Source organism: Zeus faber (assembly GCF_960531495.2).
Source record: "Zeus faber genome assembly, chromosome: 15".
In the NCBI taxonomy this organism is placed as follows: Eukaryota; Metazoa; Chordata; class Actinopteri; order Zeiformes; family Zeidae; genus Zeus; species Zeus faber.
In genome coordinates, this window is record NC_137194.1 from 7,792,216 (window position 1) to 7,808,380 (window position 16,165).

Sequence of the window (16,165 nt, forward strand, 5' to 3'; positions counted from 1 at the left end):
CAGGCAGGTGGTAGTTAAACTAAAGTACAGATGGCAACATCATATAGTAAGTAATAATTGCAGTACTGCTAATAATGTATAATTAAAACTGCTTAAAAAAACTTTAACTGAATGGGAGATGAAGGCAATGTTGAAGGTTTTGGAAAGGAGGTAAGCAGAGGAATGGAGCCATACATCTCATCCTGTCCAACTGTTTTTACTGATTTATTGTTGTGGCTACGACACAAATTTCCATGTGTTTCCTCTGCTGTGGTCTGTACTGGCTGCTGGAACTAAACCATAATTCATTCATTCACATCCTTTGTACATTCGCCCATCACACTCTCAAGCAGTTTTCTGGTGTGACGCAGTGAAAGACTTGAATTAATACTTTACTGATTTCTGGTAGTTTAGGTGTTGTGTTCGGGAATTGGGGAATTCTGACTTCTTACCTTCAAATTATTTAACATTTCTTGATAGAATATAATGCAATACTCAAAGCCATGAACATCTAATATAACAGATCAAATCTTAAACAATGACCATTTATACAAACAAGAAGGTAAAAGCAGATCAGGTAGTCAGAACATTATTTTAAATGAGATGTGTCTGGTGTATAATGTGAAATAAGATGTGCATGTTATGACTCTGCATATGGTGCCCTGTCTGTATAGTAAGATCAAATTAGATAAGTACTTCATTTATCCCCTGAAGTGGAAATTCAAGTGTTGTACAGTGGGGAAAGATAAAACAGAGTAACAGGAGAATGTACATTAAATTTTAATATATACATAATATACACATAGGCCTATACTAAGCAATCAAACAGTAAACATTGTATTGTTAAGTAATAAAAAAGCAGCTCAAAATCATTGCATAAGTATTTCAATCAAATGTAAAAGAAAAATGTTGGTGTGGTTGTCAAAAAGGAGCAGCATGGAAGTATTATTAATAGCAGTATCAGCATTATACGCGTGCACTGATAATAGTAGAATGATGTGGAGATCAGTCCTTCTATGACGTGTTGGGTGGTCCTGAAAAGGACCGTTGGTTCAGCACTACAGGCTGTGGTTACTTGGAGCTGGTGTACTTGGTGACGGCCTTGGTGCCCTCGGACACGGCGTGCTTGGCCAGCTCCCCGGGGAGCAGCAGGCGGACGGAGGTCTGGATCTCCCTGGAGGTGATGGTGGAACGCTTGTTGTAGTGAGCCAGACGAGAGGCCTCACCGGCGATGCGCTCGAAGATGTCGTTGACGAACGAGTTCATGACTACCATGGCCTTGGAGGAGATCCCGGTGTCGGGGTGGACCTGCTTCAGCACTTTGTACACGTAGATGGCGTAGCTCTCCTTCCTGGTCTTTCTGCGCTTCTTTCCGCCCTTGGCCTTGGACACAGCTTTCTTGGAGCCCTTCTTGGGCGCTGACTTGGCGGCTTGTTCAGGCATGATGATCATGCAGCAACAAACAACACGAATGAAAAGCTGAGGGGCGGTGCTGCTCTCTATATAACACTCTCATGCAAAGCAGCCTCTGGGACTCCCTGAATTTCATTGGCCAGTGCTTGCATGACACATGGCACGCACCACTAGGTTTCAAACTGACAAACAGAAGAGGCAGATTGGCGGTTGAACACAGATGTGCTTGAATTTAACCGTTTGCAAGTCATGCAGATATTGTTTCGTCATCGCGCGCCAGAATTCAAAATTAGGCGGGTTTCAGTCCTGTACGTCTGAAGTACAAAATGCATTACACAACATTAAACAGTTCTCCCTTCCTTCAGGTTGGACTCTAAATACCACAAAATATAAAATGTGTCGTTATGACACCACATACACACAGTGTATCAAACTTCACTCAGAATGTGAAGCATTTTAACAGCCATAATCATAAAAGTGACAGGTGACATCTTTATTACTCCACCAGAATTTAAATTACATTAACAAATGAATAAAGAGATTCATCATTTTTTAGCAGAGCAGTGAATGTCACATGTTTTTGATATGTATCCAAGCAGATGAATAAATCACAACATCTATGAATGACATTGTTATCCCTGTAGTTTAAACATGTTGGTTGCTACTTAAATATCAAGAGTGTTTTCTGGAATAATTGTAATGAAATTAATGTATCTTTAAACAAAACTTATTGGATAAGAATACATTTGTTTTGATTTAATAGACCATTAATAATTTGTGAAACAAACAAGCCACCTTTTCATTTGGAAAGACAAATATTTGAATTGAAAATGTCCATCTTACATTCAGACTCGCACAAAATAAAACAGTAAAGTGAAGTTGTCCAATGACACCAGTAACTATATTCGACAGCAGTAATAATGAAAAGAATGAGATTGGATGGAGGATGAGAGCTACTCTCTACAAAGTTGTGGGTGGCTCTTAAAAGAGCCTTTGGATCGTCCAGCAAAGTGTAACTATTTTGCTTTGGTGGTCTTCTCGGTTTTCTTGGGCAGTAGAACAGCCTGGATGTTGGGCAACACGCCGCCCTGAGCGATGGTCACTCCACCCATCAGTTTGTTGAGCTCCTCGTCGTTGCGGACGGCCAGCTGCAGGTGACGGGGGATGATCCGGGTCTTCTTGTTGTCGCGGGCAGCGTTTCCGGCCAACTCCAAGATCTCAGCGGTCAGATACTCCAGCACGGCCGCCAGGTAGACCGGAGCGCCAGCACCGACTCTCTGGGCATAGTTGCCCTTGCGCAGCAGCCTGTGGACACGACCGACTGGGAACTGGAGACCGGCACGAGATGAACGACTCTTGGCCTTAGCCCTGGCTTTTCCACCCTGTTTGCCTCTTCCAGACATGGTTTCAGCTTTTGGCTTGATACAAACTACTAGGAAGTAACCACGCTGCTCTGCAGCGCTTATTTGAAGCCTTGCGGGAAAGATCTCATTGGTCACCTTGCACCCGAAATCTGTCGTCCAATCAGAAGGAAGTATACCAGTGAAACACCACAGCAGCAGTGTGTGAAGGTGTTCTATGTGAGGAGGCTCCGCCCCATAGGTGCTAAGCTCCTCATGGTAAACGGTCTACCTCTACTCCTCCTCCTCTACTCCTCCTCTACTTCCCCTCTACTCATCCTCTACTCCTCCTCCTCCTTAACTTCACTCTACTCCTCCTCCTCAACTCCACTCCTCTTCTCCTCCTCATCCTCTACTCCTCCCTCTCCTCTACTCCTCCTCTCCTCCTCCTCAACCTCTACTCCTTTAGGTAGAAGCTCGTAATGGTATACAATCTAACAATACAATCTAACTCCTCCTCCTCCTCTACCTCTACTCCACTCCTCTCGTCCTCCTCTACTTGGACTCCTCTCCTCCTCCTCTACCTCTACTCCTTTTTCTCTTCCTCCTCTTCTTAAACTCCTCATCTCCTCCTCCTCCACTCCACTCCTCTAATCCTCCTCTGCAAAGTTTCAAAGCAAAAGAAAACCCACTGCAACGGCAGCGTTGGATTACTTTCACTTTGCTGTCGAACAAACCAATCACATTTTTTGAAAGGTCTCGTCGTGTAGGTTAACATATGTAAGTTTAGGAGATTTCAGCAGACCCTAAACCAAGATATTGACCTTTGAACCCTGCCCAGAGGTCACCTTTGGATCCCTACATCTCAGAAATTAAAAGAGCAACCGAAAGAAGGTCATCTGTTGTGGACAGCTGGACAGGTACTTTTAGAGGGGTCAACAGGGGGCGTCACTTACAACCACCTAACATATAATTTAGGGATTTGAAAATTACATATGTAAATTCTGACCAAAATAACAGGTGTATTCCCCGACCAAAATAACTCCTTGTAACACATGCATGTTGTTTTTCACCCATACCTTTTTTTATTTTATTGGTTTACAATGATATAACTACCTTACCCATGAGACCAGTGCGTCAAGAGGCATAACAACATGGTGCAGAATTGTAGTTGGCTAGGGTTTGTGTTTGAAAGGTTTATAAATATTTGAGAAAATATAACGCAATGTATATAATTCTTTTTGCTCCTGTAGAAACTACAAGTCTGTATGATATCAACCTTGTTGTAAGAAAAACATGTTTTATTTGCAATGTCAAGTACTGAACTACCCACAATCCTAAGTGGAACCACCACATCTCTGACTGATGGAGCTCGCTGTTACCACAGAAATGTTGACCGCACTGGCTGATGGGTACATTCAAATTTTCCGCCAGGCGCGAAAACACTGATAATTATATCCAGTTAAATTGTATTTATGAATGAAATTCATGCTGAGGGTCTGACTCTGTATCCATATTCTCTCCAAATGTTGCATTGAATAGACCATTTCATAGAGAAAAAGCAAAACAAGTATCCGGTTCAAATTTTGTTATAGAATGAAATTTTAAGCCATCCATGCACCCCACACCTCTCCGGGGTGGCGTACTTTTATCAGGTTAGTTTTAGTTTACGTATCTGCCCGAAAGTATCTCGAAAGTCAAAGAAAATCTCACCATCCAAATAAATTTGGAAAAAAGGGTGAGACTGACTCCATTCACTCCTGTGGTGAAATTCAGGTGAACAAAAACAGTGCAGGTCACAAGAGGTTAAAACAATAGCTGTACACATAAATTGTGTGTGTGCATATATTACACATATTAACACAGTCTACATATAGTGTGTAAAATCATTTTACTAGTGAGCCCAATACAGGCAGGTGGTAGTTACACTAAAGTAAAGGACAGATAGCAACATCATGTAGTAAGAAATCTGTGATAGTACTAGTAAATATGCTGGTGCCTACATAAGTGTATATCCATATTGTGTAAGTATATCTATACACTGCAATCTGGCATAGTAGTGGAAATACAGTGCAGTACTTTACAATAATAACTATCCCTGATGATACAATATATACATAGTAATAATTGAGATAATAGTAATAGCACCAGTAATAATGGTAGTACCGCTAATAATGTATAATTTCAACTACTTTCAAAAAACTTTAACTGAATGGGAGATGAAGGCAATGCTAAAGGTTTTGGAAAGGAGGTAAGCAGAGGAATGGAGCCATACATCTCATCCTGTTGATTTATTGTTGTGGCTACGACACAAAATTTCCTTGTGTTTCCTCTGCTGTGGTCTGTACTGGCTGCTGGAACTAAACCAAAATTTCAATAACAAGAATTTTCTAATGTGATGCAGTTGAATACTTAATTGAATTAATACTTTACTCATTCTAGTAGTTTATAGGTGTTGTGATTGGGAATTGGGGAATTCTGACTTCTTACCTTCAAATTATTTAACATTTCTTGATGTAATATGATGCAATAACTTACTCAAAGCCATGTACATCTAGTATAACAGATCAAATCTTTAACAATGACCATTTATACAAACAAGAAGGTAAAAGCAGATCAGGTAGTTAGAACATTATTTTAAATAAGATGTGTCTGGTGTATAATGTGAAGTAAGATGTGCATGTTATGACTCTGCATATGGTGTCCTGTCTGTATAGTAAGATCAAATTAGATAAGTACTTCATTTATCCCCTGAAGTGGAAATTCAAGTGTTGTACAGTGGGGTAAGATAAAACATAGAGTAACAGAAGAAAGAACATTAGATTATTATACATAATATACACATAGACCTACAGTAAGCAAACAAACAGTCAACATTGTATTATTAAGTGATTAAAAAACAGCTTCAACCATAGCATAAATATTTAAATCAAATGCAAAAGTAAAATGTTGCTGTGGTTGTGAAAATTAGGAGCATGGAAGTATTATCAATAGCAGTATCAGCATTATACACGTGCACTGATAATAGTAGAATGATGTGGAGATCAGTCCTTCTATGACGTGTTGGGTGGTCCTGAAAAGGACCGTTGGTTCAGCACTACAGGCTGTGGTTACTTGGAGCTGGTGTACTTGGTGACGGCCTTGGTGCCCTCGGACACGGCGTGCTTGGCCAGCTCCCCGGGGAGCAGCAGGCGGACGGAGGTCTGGATCTCCCTGGAGGTGATGGTGGAACGCTTGTTGTAGTGAGCCAGACGAGAGGCCTCACCTGCGATGCGCTCGAAGATGTCGCTGACGAACGAGTTCATGACTACCATGGCCTTGGAGGAGATCCCGGTGTCAGGGTGGACCTGTTTCAGCACTTTGTACACGTAGATGGCGTAACTCTCCTTCCTGGTCTTTCTGCGCTTCTTTCCGCCTTTGGCGGCGGCCTTGGTCACAGCTTTCTTGGAGCCCTTCTTGGGAGCTGACTTGGCGGCTTGTTCAGGCATGATGATCGTGCAGCAACAAACAACACGAATGGAAAGCTGAGGGGCGGTGCTGCTCTCTATATAACACTCTCATGCAAAGCAGCCTCTGAGACTCCCTGAATTTCATTGGCCAGTGCTTGCATGACACATGGCACACACCAATTTAACCGTTTCCCGGTTATTTGCAATTCCAATGCTACGTTTATTCTCATGTATATGCATCACACTTTCATAATGTACTTAATAATATAATATACTATTCCTTTTCTGCAACACATCAGAGACCAGATGGGATCTATTCTAACTGATGTATATTTTACACAAACACAAAGATTCACTAACACCATAGTTCCATTATTCCACCAATATTTAAAACTGTTTGTCAGAAGTCATATTTGTTCTTCTCGTGGGCTGCTTACAATCTCACTGTTTCCTGCAACACGTGCTGCTGTGTATGTTCTGCATGTTCATTTTAATAGTGGGTGTAGGTGTACCAGCTGTGTCATTCATGGATAAAATATAAAACTTAAAATAAAATAATGTACATTAAACACAATCCGTTGAGCCTGTGTTTTCCTCTTGGGAATAAATATGTTGTGATACAAGATGTATGTATGTATTTGTGAGTTGAATTTAACATCAAAAGCCATTTGTCAGTATATACACTGACATTGAGCAATTTGTATTTATATGTACACCACACAAAGCAGTTGCAACAAAGGGTTTATGAATATGAGGTCAGAAAGTCACACATCATTTACACAAGGGGTCAGGCTCCTTAGAGGAGGTTTGGGGGGCCCTGAAAAGGGCCTTTGTTTAATTGGGTTGTTAGAGCGATTAACCTCCGAAACCGTACAGAGTGCGGCCCTGCCTCTTCAGGGCATAGACCACATCCATGGCGGTGACGGTCTTTCTCTTGGCGTGCTCAGTGTAGGTGACGGCATCACGGATCACGTTCTCCAGGAACACCTTGAGCACACCACGGGTCTCCTCGTAGATCAGACCGGAGATACGCTTCACACCGCCGCGACGAGCCAGACGGCGGATAGCGGGTTTGGTGATTCCCTGGATGTTGTCACGGAGAACCTTGCGGTGACGCTTGGCGCCTCCTTTGCCCAGTCCCTTTCCTCCTTTGCCACGACCGCTCATGTTTGAGGATCAAGTGGAAACAAGCTCTAACAACTTCTTGTGTCAGCCTGTTCATTTATAGCTTTCCTGCGGACGTAGAGGAGAGCACACTAGTCCCTGGTGCAAGTCAAGAGGCATAACAACATGGTGCAGAATTGTAGTTGGCTAGGGTTTGTGTTTGAAAGGTTTATAAATATTTGAGAAAATATAACGCAATGTATATAATTCTTTTTGCTCCTGTAGAAACTACAAGTCTGTATGATATCAACCTTGTTGTAAGAAAAACATGTTTTATTTGCAATGTCAAGTACTGAACTACCCACAATCCTAAGTGGAACCACCACATCTCTGACTGATGGAGCTCGCTGTTACCACAGAAATGTTGACCGCACTGGCTGATGGGTACATTCAAATTTTCCGCCAGGCGTGAAAACACTGATAATTATATCCAGTTAAATTGTATTTATGAATGAAATTCATGCTGAGGGTCTGACTCTGTATCCATATTCTCTCCAAATGTTGCATTGAATAGACCATTTCATAGAGAAAAAGCAAAACAAGTATCCGGTTCAAATTTTGTTATAGAATGAAATTTTAAGCCATCCATGCACCCCACACCTCTCCGGGGTGGCGTACTTTTATCAGGTTAGTTTTAGTTTACGTATCTGCCCGAAAGTATCTCGAAAGTCAAAGAAAATCTCACCATCCAAATAAATTTGGAAAAAAGGGTGAGACTGACTCCATTCACTCCTGTGGTGAAATTCAAGTTTAAAAAAAAAAAAGTGCAGATCACAAGAGATAAAAACAACAGTTGTACATATTTATTGTGTGTGTGCATATATTACACATATTAACACAATCTACATATAGTGTGTGAAATATTTTACCTCGTGAGCCCAATACAGGCAGGTTGTAGTTACATGAAAGTAAAGTACAGATAGCAACATCATGTAGTGCGTAATAATGGCAGTACCACTAATAATGTATATTTAAAAATGCTTACATTTTTTTTTAACTGAATGGGAGATGAAGGCAATGTTGACGGTTTTAAAAGGAGGTAAGCAGAGGAATGGAGCCATACATCTCATCCTGTCCAACTGTTTTTATTGATTTATTGTTGTGGCTACGACACAAATTTCCATGTGTTTCCTCTGCTGTGGTCTGTACTGGCTGCTGGAACTAGCCCATAATTCATTCATTCACATCCTTTGTACATTCACCCATCACTCTCAAGCAGTTTTCTGGTGTGATGGAGTTGAATACTTGAACTAATACTTCATTACATTACATTTACATTTAGTCATTTATCAGACGCTTTTATCCAAAGCGACTTACAATTATTCAAACACCGACGGACGCAGCCATCAGGAGCAATTAGGGGTTAAGTGTCTTGCTCAAGGACACTACAGCATGCTATCAGGAGGAGCCTGGGATCGAACCAGCGACCTTTGGATCACTAGACCACCAGCTCTACCTCCTGAGCTACCATCCCCCTACTTCACTCATTTCTAGTAGTTTAAAGGTGTTGTGTTCGGGAATTTGGGAATTCTGACTTCTTACCTTCAAATTATTTAACATCTTGATGTAATATGATGCAATAGCTTACACAAAGCCATGTACATCTAGTATAACAGATCAAATCTTAAACAATGACCATTTAAACAAACAAGAAGGTAAAAGCAGATCAGGTAGTCAGAACATTATTTTAAATGAGATGTGTCTGTTGTGACTCTGGTCATGTTGTGATATGGTGTCCTGTCTGTATAGTAAGATAACATTAGATAAGTAGTTAATTTATCCCCTGAAGTGGAAATTCAAGTGTTGTTCAGTGGCGAAAGATAAGACAGTAACAGGAGAATGTACATTAAATTATAATGTATACAAAGGCCTAAGTAAGCAATCAAACAGTAAACATTGTATTATTAAGTAATAAGAAAGCAGATCAAACTCATAGCATGAACATTGAAATTAAATACTAGAGAACAGTGTTGGTGTGGTTGTAAAAAAGGAGCAGCATGGAAGTATTATTAATAGCAGTATCAGCATTATAAGCGTGAACTGATAAGAGTAGAATGATGTGGAGATCAGTCCTTCTATGACGTGTTGGGTGGTCCTGAAAAGGGCCGTTGGTTCAGCACTACAGGCTGTGGTTACTTGGAGCTGGTGTACTTGGTGACGGCCTTGGTGCCCTCGGACACGGCGTGCTTGGCCAGCTCCCCGGGGAGCAGCAGGCGGACGGAGGTCTGGATCTCCCTGGAGGTGATGGTGGAACGCTTGTTGTAGTGAGCCAGACGAGAGGCCTCACCTGCGATGCGCTCGAAGATGTCGTTGACGAACGAGTTCATGACTACCATGGCCTTGGAGGAGATCCCGGTGTCGGGGTGGACCTGCTTCAGCACTTTGTACACGTAGATGGCGTAACTCTCCTTCCTGGTCTTTCTGCGCTTCTTTCCGCCCTTGGCGGCGGCCTTGGACACAGCTTTCTTGGAGCCCTTCTTGGGCGCTGGCTTGGCAGCTTGTTCAGGCATGATGATCGTGCAGCAACAAACAACACTAATGAAAAGCTGAGGGGCGGTGCTGCTCTCTATATAACACTTTCATGCAAAGCAGCCTCTGGGACTCCCTGAACTTCATTGGCCAGTGCTTGCATGACACATGGCACGCACCACTAGGTTTCAAACTGACAAACAGAAGAGGCAGATTGGCGGTTGAACACAGATGTGCTTGAATTAAACCTTTGCAAGTCATGCAGATATTGTTTCGTCATCACGCGCCAGAATTCAAAATTGCGCGGGTTTCAGTCCTGTACGTCTGAAGTACAAAATGCATTACACAACATTAAACAGTTCCCCCTTCCTTCAGGTTGGACTCTAAATACCACAGAATATAAGAGAATGTGTCGTATTGACACCACATACACACAGTGTATCAAACGTCAATCAGAATGTGAAGCATTTTAACAGCCATAATCATAAAAGTGACAGGTGACATCTTTATTACTCCACCAGAATTAAAATGACATTAACAAATGAATAAAGAGATTCATCATTTCTTTGCAGAGCAGTGAACGTCACATGTTTTTGATATGTATCCAAGCAGATGAATAAATCACAACATCTATGAATGACATTGTTATCCCTGTAGTTTAAACATGTTGGTTGCTACATAAATATAAAGAGTGTTTTCTGGAATAATTGTAATGAAATTAATGTATCTCTAAACAAAGCTTGTTGGATAAGAATACATTTGTTTTGATTTAATAGGCCATGAATAATATGTGAAACAAACAAGCCACCTTTTCATTTGGAAAGACAAATATTTGAATTGAAAATGTCCATCTTACATTCAGACTCGCACAAAATAAAACAGTATAGTGAAGTTGTCCAATGACACCAGTAACTATATTCGACAGCAGTAATAATGAAAAGAATGAGATTGGATGGAGGATGAGAGCTACTCTCTACAAAGTTGTGGGTGGCTCTTAAAAGAGCCTTTGGATCGTCCAGCAAAGTGTAACTATTTTGCTTTGGTGGTCTTCTCGGTTTTCTTGGGCAGTAGAACAGCCTGGATGTTGGGCAACACGCCGCCCTGAGCGATGGTCACTCCGCTCATCAGTTTGTTGAGCTCCTCGTCGTTGCGGACGGCCAGCTGCAGGTGACGGGGGATGATCCGGGTCTTCTTGTTGTCGCGGGCAGCGTTTCCGGCCAACTCCAAGATCTCAGCGGTCAGATACTCCAGCACGGCTGCCAGGTAGACCGGAGCGCCAGCACCGACTCTCTGGGCATAGTTGCCCTTGCGCAGCAGCCTGTGGACACGACCGACTGGGAACTGGAGACCGGCACGAGATGAACGACTCTTGGCCTTAGCCCTGGCTTTTCCACCCTGTTTGCCTCTTCCAGACATGGTTTCACCTTTTGGCTTGATACAAACTACTAGGAAGTAACCACACTGCTCTGCAGCGCTTATTTGAAGCCTTGCGGGAAAGATCTCATTGGTCACCTTGCACCCGAAATCTGTCGTCCAATCAGAAGGAAGTATACCAGTGAAACACCACAGCAGCAGTGTGTGAAGGTGTTCCATGTGAGGAGGCTCCGCCCCATAGGTGCTACGCTCCTAATGGTAAACAGTCTAACTCTACTCCTCCTCCACTCCACCTCTACTCTGCTCCTCCTCCACTCCACCTCTACTCCTTCAGTGTTGTACAGTGGGGAAAGATAAAACAGAGTAACTGGAGAAAGTACATTAAATTATAATATATACAAAGGCCTACAGTAAGCAAACAGTAAACATTGGATTATTAAGTAATAAGAAAGCAGATCAAACTCATAGCATGAACATTGAAATTAAACACAAGAGAACAGTGTTGGTGTGGTTGTAAAAAAGGAGCAGCATGGAAGTATTATCAATAGCAGTATCAGCATTATAAGCGTGAACTGATAATAGTAGAATGATTTGGAGATCAGTCCTTCTATGACGTGTTGGGTGGTCCTGAAAAGGACCGTTGGTTCAGCACTACAGGCTGTGGTTACTTGGAGCTGGTGTACTTGGTGACGGCCTTGGTGCCCTCGGACACGGCGTGCTTGGCCAGCTCCCCGGGGAGCAGCAGGCGGACGGAGGTCTGGATCTCCCTGGAGGTGATGGTGGAACGCTTGTTGTAGTGAGCCAGACGAGAGGCCTCACCTGCGATGCGCTCGAAGATGTCACTGACGAACGAGTTCATGACTACCATGGCCTTGGAGGAGATCCCGGTGTCGGGGTGGACCTGCTTCAGCACTTTGTACACGTAGATGGCGTAGCTCTCCTTCCTGGTCTTTCTGCGCTTCTTTCCGCCCTTGACGGCGGCCTTGGACACAGCTTTCTTGGAGCCCTTCTTGGGAGCTGACTTGGCGGCTTGTTCAGGCATGATGATCGTGCAGCAACAAACAACACCAATGAAAAGCTGAGGGGCGGTGCTGCTCTCTATATAACACTCTCATGCAAAGCAGCCTCTGGGACTCCCTGAACTTCATTGGCCAGTGCTTGCATGACACATAGCACGCACCACTAGGTTTCAAACTGACAAACAGAAGAGGCAGATTGGCGGTTGAACAGAGATGTGCTTGAATTTAACCGTTTCCTGGTTATTTGCAATACCAATGCTAAGTTTATTCTAATGTATATGCACCACACGTTCATAATGTACTTAATAATAATACTTTTATATACTATTCCTATTCTGCAACACAATAGAGACAAGATGGAATCTATTCTAACTGATGTATACTTTACACAAACACAAAGATTCATTAACACCATAGTTCCATTATTCCGTCACCAATATTTAAAACTGTTTGTCAGAAGTCATATTTGTTCTTCTCGTGGGCCGCTTACAATCTCACAGTTTCCTGCAAAATGTGCTGCTGTGTATGTTCTGCATGTTCATTTTAATAGTGGGTGTAGGTGTACCAGCTGTGTCATTCATGGATAAAATATAAAACATAAAATAAAATAATGTACATTAAACACAATCCGTTGAGCCTGTGTTTTTCTCTTGGGAATAAATATGTTGTGATACAAGATGTATGTATGTATTTGTGAGTTGAATTTAACATCAAAAGCCATTCGTCAGTATATACACTGACATTGAGCAATTTCTATTTATATGTACACCACACAAAGCAGTTGCAACAAAGGGTTTATGAACATGAGGTAAGAAAGTCACACGTCATTTACACAAGGGGTCAGGCTCCTTTGAGGAGGTTTGGTGGGCCCTGAAAAGGGCCTTTGTTTAATTGGGTTGTTAGCGCGATTAACCTCCGAAACCGTACAGAGTGCGGCCCTGCCTCTTCAGGGCATAGACCACATCCATGGCGGTGACGGTCTTTCTCTTGGCGTGCTCAGTGTAGGTGACGGCATCACGAATCATGTTCTCAAGGAACACCTTGAACACCTCCCTGGATGTTACCACGGAGAACCTTGTGGTGATGCTTGGCGCCTCCTTTGCCCAGTCCCTTTCCTCAGCTTGCAGATCAAGTCCAAACAAGCTCTAACAACTTCTTAAGTCATGTTTCTTTTGGGGAAAAAACATTTTTTTAAATATATATATTTCCATATAACATCCATACTCCCTGTTACTATAATCAACATGAGTAATGATAGATAGACAGATGGACAGACATATAGATAAAACAATGGCATAATAATTACCAACAGAATCCAAGCTAATACTTGGTTTTGGTGTTTAATGTTTAACCAAGGTTATGACTCCAAAGCAATAGTGAATAGTACTTAGGTTTTATATAAATGTATAGTCAGAATCTGAATAATGAAATATTGATCAATAGAATACTCAGAATCTGGCACCAATAATCACCATTGGTGAATTCCTAAAACGTCAATGCACCTGGTGAAATGAAATGATTGATTTGTTTACTGTAGATTTTGATGAGGGCTTAAGTGACAGTAAGGAGCGATTGGGCACACATACTAAGGACTACTAGTGGGTGTTATTGAAATATGATATTACAAGTAGCGACTTATTTTCCTGAATAGGGATATAATTAAATGGTGAATATAAGAAGGATAAAACTTAATATGACTAGAGCATCGAGCAATAATGTCTTTAACGGAGCGTGTGGTGGCTCTTAAAAGAGCCTTTGGGGGACTGTTGACCGGTGGCTTCAGGCGCGCTCTCCGCGGATGCGGCGGGCCAGCTGGATGTCCTTGGGCATGATGGTGACTCGCTTGGCGTGGATTGCGCACAGGTTGGTGTCCTCGAACAGACCGACCAGGTAAGCCTCGCTGGCCTCCTGGAGAGCCATGACAGCGGAGCTCTGGAAGCGCAGGTCGGTCTTGAAGTCCTGGGCGATCTCTCTCACCAGGCGCTGGAAGGGCAGCTTGCGGATCAGCAGCTCGGTGGATTTCTGGTACCGACGGATCTCTCTCAGAGCCACGGTGCCGGGCCTGTAGCGGTGAGGCTTCTTCACTCCGCCGGTGGCAGGGGCGCTCTTGCGGGCAGCTTTGGTAGCCAGCTGCTTCCTGGGAGCTTTCCCTCCGGTGGATTTACGGGCGGTCTGCTTGGTTCTCGCCATGCTGGACGAGGAGGTGTGGTGAGGCGGAGCGGGAGGGCTGAGCTTATATAGACAGTGCGGAGAGCTGCTCAACGCTGATTGGTCCGAGTCAGGAGCGTCAGAAATTCAAAACAGACCACGCCTCTTGAGCGCGAGGAGCCTGAGTTCGTGACGTAACGGTTCGAGTGTGGACTGTTGCGTTGAAACGTGCTGCGTGTTTATGACATGTTCATAAAAGTTTGTAGAAAGGAATGAACTTAGGGTCAACGTTCAAGATAATTTGTACTGTTAAGCGAAATTATAAAAGGGGAAATATATGTATAATAAATATATGTATAAAAATGTAAATAATGACTACTTCATAACCATGTAACGTGAATCAAAAATATATATGTAGACAACAGGGCAAAATATATATCCAAATATGTATGTATGCATGTATGTATGTATGTATGTACGTGTGTGTATGTATGTGCGTATGTATATATGTATGTGTGTATGTACGTATGTCTGTATGTATGCCTGTATGTGCTTATGTATGTATGTATGTACGTGTGTATGTATGTGCGTATGTGCATATGTATGCATACATGTCTAGATGTTAAAATATGAATAAATGCATTTATAAACACAGTATGTGTTGACAACCACTGCTTGTTTGTATAATAATTATTATAGAGTAGTGAGTTATTGTCATTGCTTATGGGACAGCACCATAAGACTATGATAAGATAACATAAAGAATGGGGCAAATCATTTGATGAGGAGCAGCTCTGTGAGACATTGTGTGTGGCTCTTAAAAGAGCCTTTTGGGGGCGTCGGGGTGAAGGCAGCAGAGTTACTTCTTGCCTGCCTTCTTGAGCTTCGCTGCTTTGGTCTTAGGAGACTTGTTTGCTTTCTGGGCCGCAGCAGGCTTCTTGGGTGACGTGCCCGCTGCCTTGGTGACTTTCTTCTGGGACTTCTTTGCAGTTTTCTTGACTGCAGCTTGCTTTACGGTGACTTTCTTGGCACCGACCTTTTTAGCGGCAGGTTTCTCGGTGACAGGTTTCTTGGCGGCAGGTTTCTTGGCGACAGGTTTCTTAGCGGCAGGTTTCTTGGCGACAGGTTTCTTGGCGGCTGCTTTCTTGGTGACAGGTTTCTTGGCGGCAGGTTTCTTGGTGGCTGCTTTCTTGGCGGCTGCTTTCTTAGTGGCTGCTTCCTTGGTGGCTGGCTTCTTCTCGGGCTTGTTTCTCTGGGTCTTGCTGAGTGTGAAAGTGCCTGAAGCGCCGTGTCCCGTCTTCTGATCCAGAATTCCGCTGACCACCATGGCCTTGATCACATTATTGACGCGAGAGTTTCTTCCCTGCATCTCGTATCCGCGGCCAGTCAGCTCCTTCTTGATGGCAGGAGTAGACATCCCTTTGCGCTCACCGGACTCGAGCAAAATCTGCACGATGAGCGTTCGGGCGCTGGGCCCCGCAGCCGCCCTTTTCCCTGCCGGTGCCTTCTTCGTCATTTTCTTCGCCGTCTTGGCCGCCGGAGAAGCGACTGCTTCCGCTGCTGGGGCCGCCTCTGCCATTCTTTCCTCGGGTCTCTGGCGCGATTTCCTCGAGTGTGACTGAACGGAACTGTTTGAAACGAGGAAATGGGCTGGACTTAAACGCACCATGAGAACCGCACAGACTCTACCTGCGGAATCTCTCCGCGGCACCACGTTGTGTTTTCTTCTGCGTGTTTTCCTGATAAAATACTCGTAGAAGAACAATAGTAATTATCCTAATTGAAATAAACAACAAGTCAACACGTTTAC

At 43.1% G+C, this 16,165-nt stretch overlaps 8 protein-coding genes across 8 annotated transcripts; all 8 read right to left on the reverse strand.

Moving 5' to 3' along the window:
• Nucleotides 1-916: 916 nt before the first annotated feature.
• LOC307241032 (histone H2B 1/2-like) lies at nt 917-1,422 on the reverse strand (the record flags this gene model as incomplete). The annotated part of the gene is made up of 1 exon (XM_080014990.1): nt 917-1,422. The coding sequence occupies one exon, from the start codon at nt 1,420-1,422 to the stop codon at nt 1,051-1,053; it is 372 nt and encodes a 123-aa protein (XP_079871116.1). The 3' UTR covers nt 917-1,050.
• Nucleotides 1,423-1,960: 538 nt separating this feature from the next.
• LOC307241022 (histone H2A-like) lies at nt 1,961-2,795 on the reverse strand (the record flags this gene model as incomplete). The annotated part of the gene is made up of 1 exon (XM_080014979.1): nt 1,961-2,795. One exon carries the CDS (start codon nt 2,793-2,795, stop codon nt 2,409-2,411), a length of 387 nt encoding a protein of 128 aa, XP_079871105.1. The 3' UTR covers nt 1,961-2,408.
• A 1,702-nt stretch (nt 2,796-4,497) lies between these two features.
• LOC307241026 (histone H2B 1/2-like) lies at nt 4,498-6,222 on the reverse strand. The gene has a single exon (XM_080014984.1). The coding sequence runs from the start codon at nt 6,218-6,220 to the stop codon at nt 5,843-5,845; it is 378 nt and encodes a 125-aa protein (XP_079871110.1). The 5' UTR covers nt 6,221-6,222; the 3' UTR covers nt 4,498-5,842.
• An 814-nt stretch (nt 6,223-7,036) lies between these two features.
• LOC307241033 (histone H4) lies at nt 7,037-7,348 on the reverse strand (the record flags this gene model as incomplete). The annotated part of the gene is made up of 1 exon (XM_080014991.1): nt 7,037-7,348. One exon carries the CDS (start codon nt 7,346-7,348, stop codon nt 7,037-7,039), a length of 312 nt encoding a protein of 103 aa, XP_079871117.1.
• A 2,129-nt stretch (nt 7,349-9,477) lies between these two features.
• Nucleotides 9,478-9,855, reverse strand: LOC307241030 (histone H2B 1/2-like; the record flags this gene model as incomplete). The annotated part of the gene is made up of 1 exon (XM_080014988.1): nt 9,478-9,855. One exon carries the CDS (start codon nt 9,853-9,855, stop codon nt 9,478-9,480), a length of 378 nt encoding a protein of 125 aa, XP_079871114.1.
• Nucleotides 9,856-10,388: 533 nt separating this feature from the next.
• On the reverse strand, nt 10,389-11,277 carry LOC307241021 (histone H2A-like). Its single transcript, XM_080014978.1, has one exon. It carries the CDS (start codon nt 11,228-11,230, stop codon nt 10,844-10,846), a length of 387 nt encoding a protein of 128 aa, XP_079871104.1. The 5' UTR covers nt 11,231-11,277; the 3' UTR covers nt 10,389-10,843.
• Nucleotides 11,278-11,312: 35 nt separating this feature from the next.
• LOC307241028 (histone H2B 1/2-like) lies at nt 11,313-12,230 on the reverse strand (the record flags this gene model as incomplete). Its single annotated transcript, XM_080014986.1, has 1 exon — nt 11,313-12,230. One exon carries the CDS (start codon nt 12,228-12,230, stop codon nt 11,853-11,855), a length of 378 nt encoding a protein of 125 aa, XP_079871112.1. The 3' UTR covers nt 11,313-11,852.
• Nucleotides 12,231-13,671: 1,441 nt separating this feature from the next.
• Nucleotides 13,672-14,397, reverse strand: LOC307241019 (histone H3.2; the record flags this gene model as incomplete). Its single annotated transcript, XM_080014976.1, has 1 exon — nt 13,672-14,397. One exon carries the CDS (start codon nt 14,395-14,397, stop codon nt 13,987-13,989), a length of 411 nt encoding a protein of 136 aa, XP_079871102.1. The 3' UTR covers nt 13,672-13,986.
• Between the last annotated feature and the right edge of the window lie 1,768 nt (nt 14,398-16,165).

Excerpts from the sequence above, each read along its gene's own strand:
- LOC307241026 (XM_080014984.1), bottom strand. The coding sequence starts at position 6,220 with ATGCCTGAACAAGCCGCCAAGTCAGCTCCCAAGAAGGGCTCCAAGAAA.
- LOC307241021 (XM_080014978.1), bottom strand. The coding sequence starts at position 11,230 with ATGTCTGGAAGAGGCAAACAGGGTGGAAAAGCCAGGGCTAAGGCCAAG.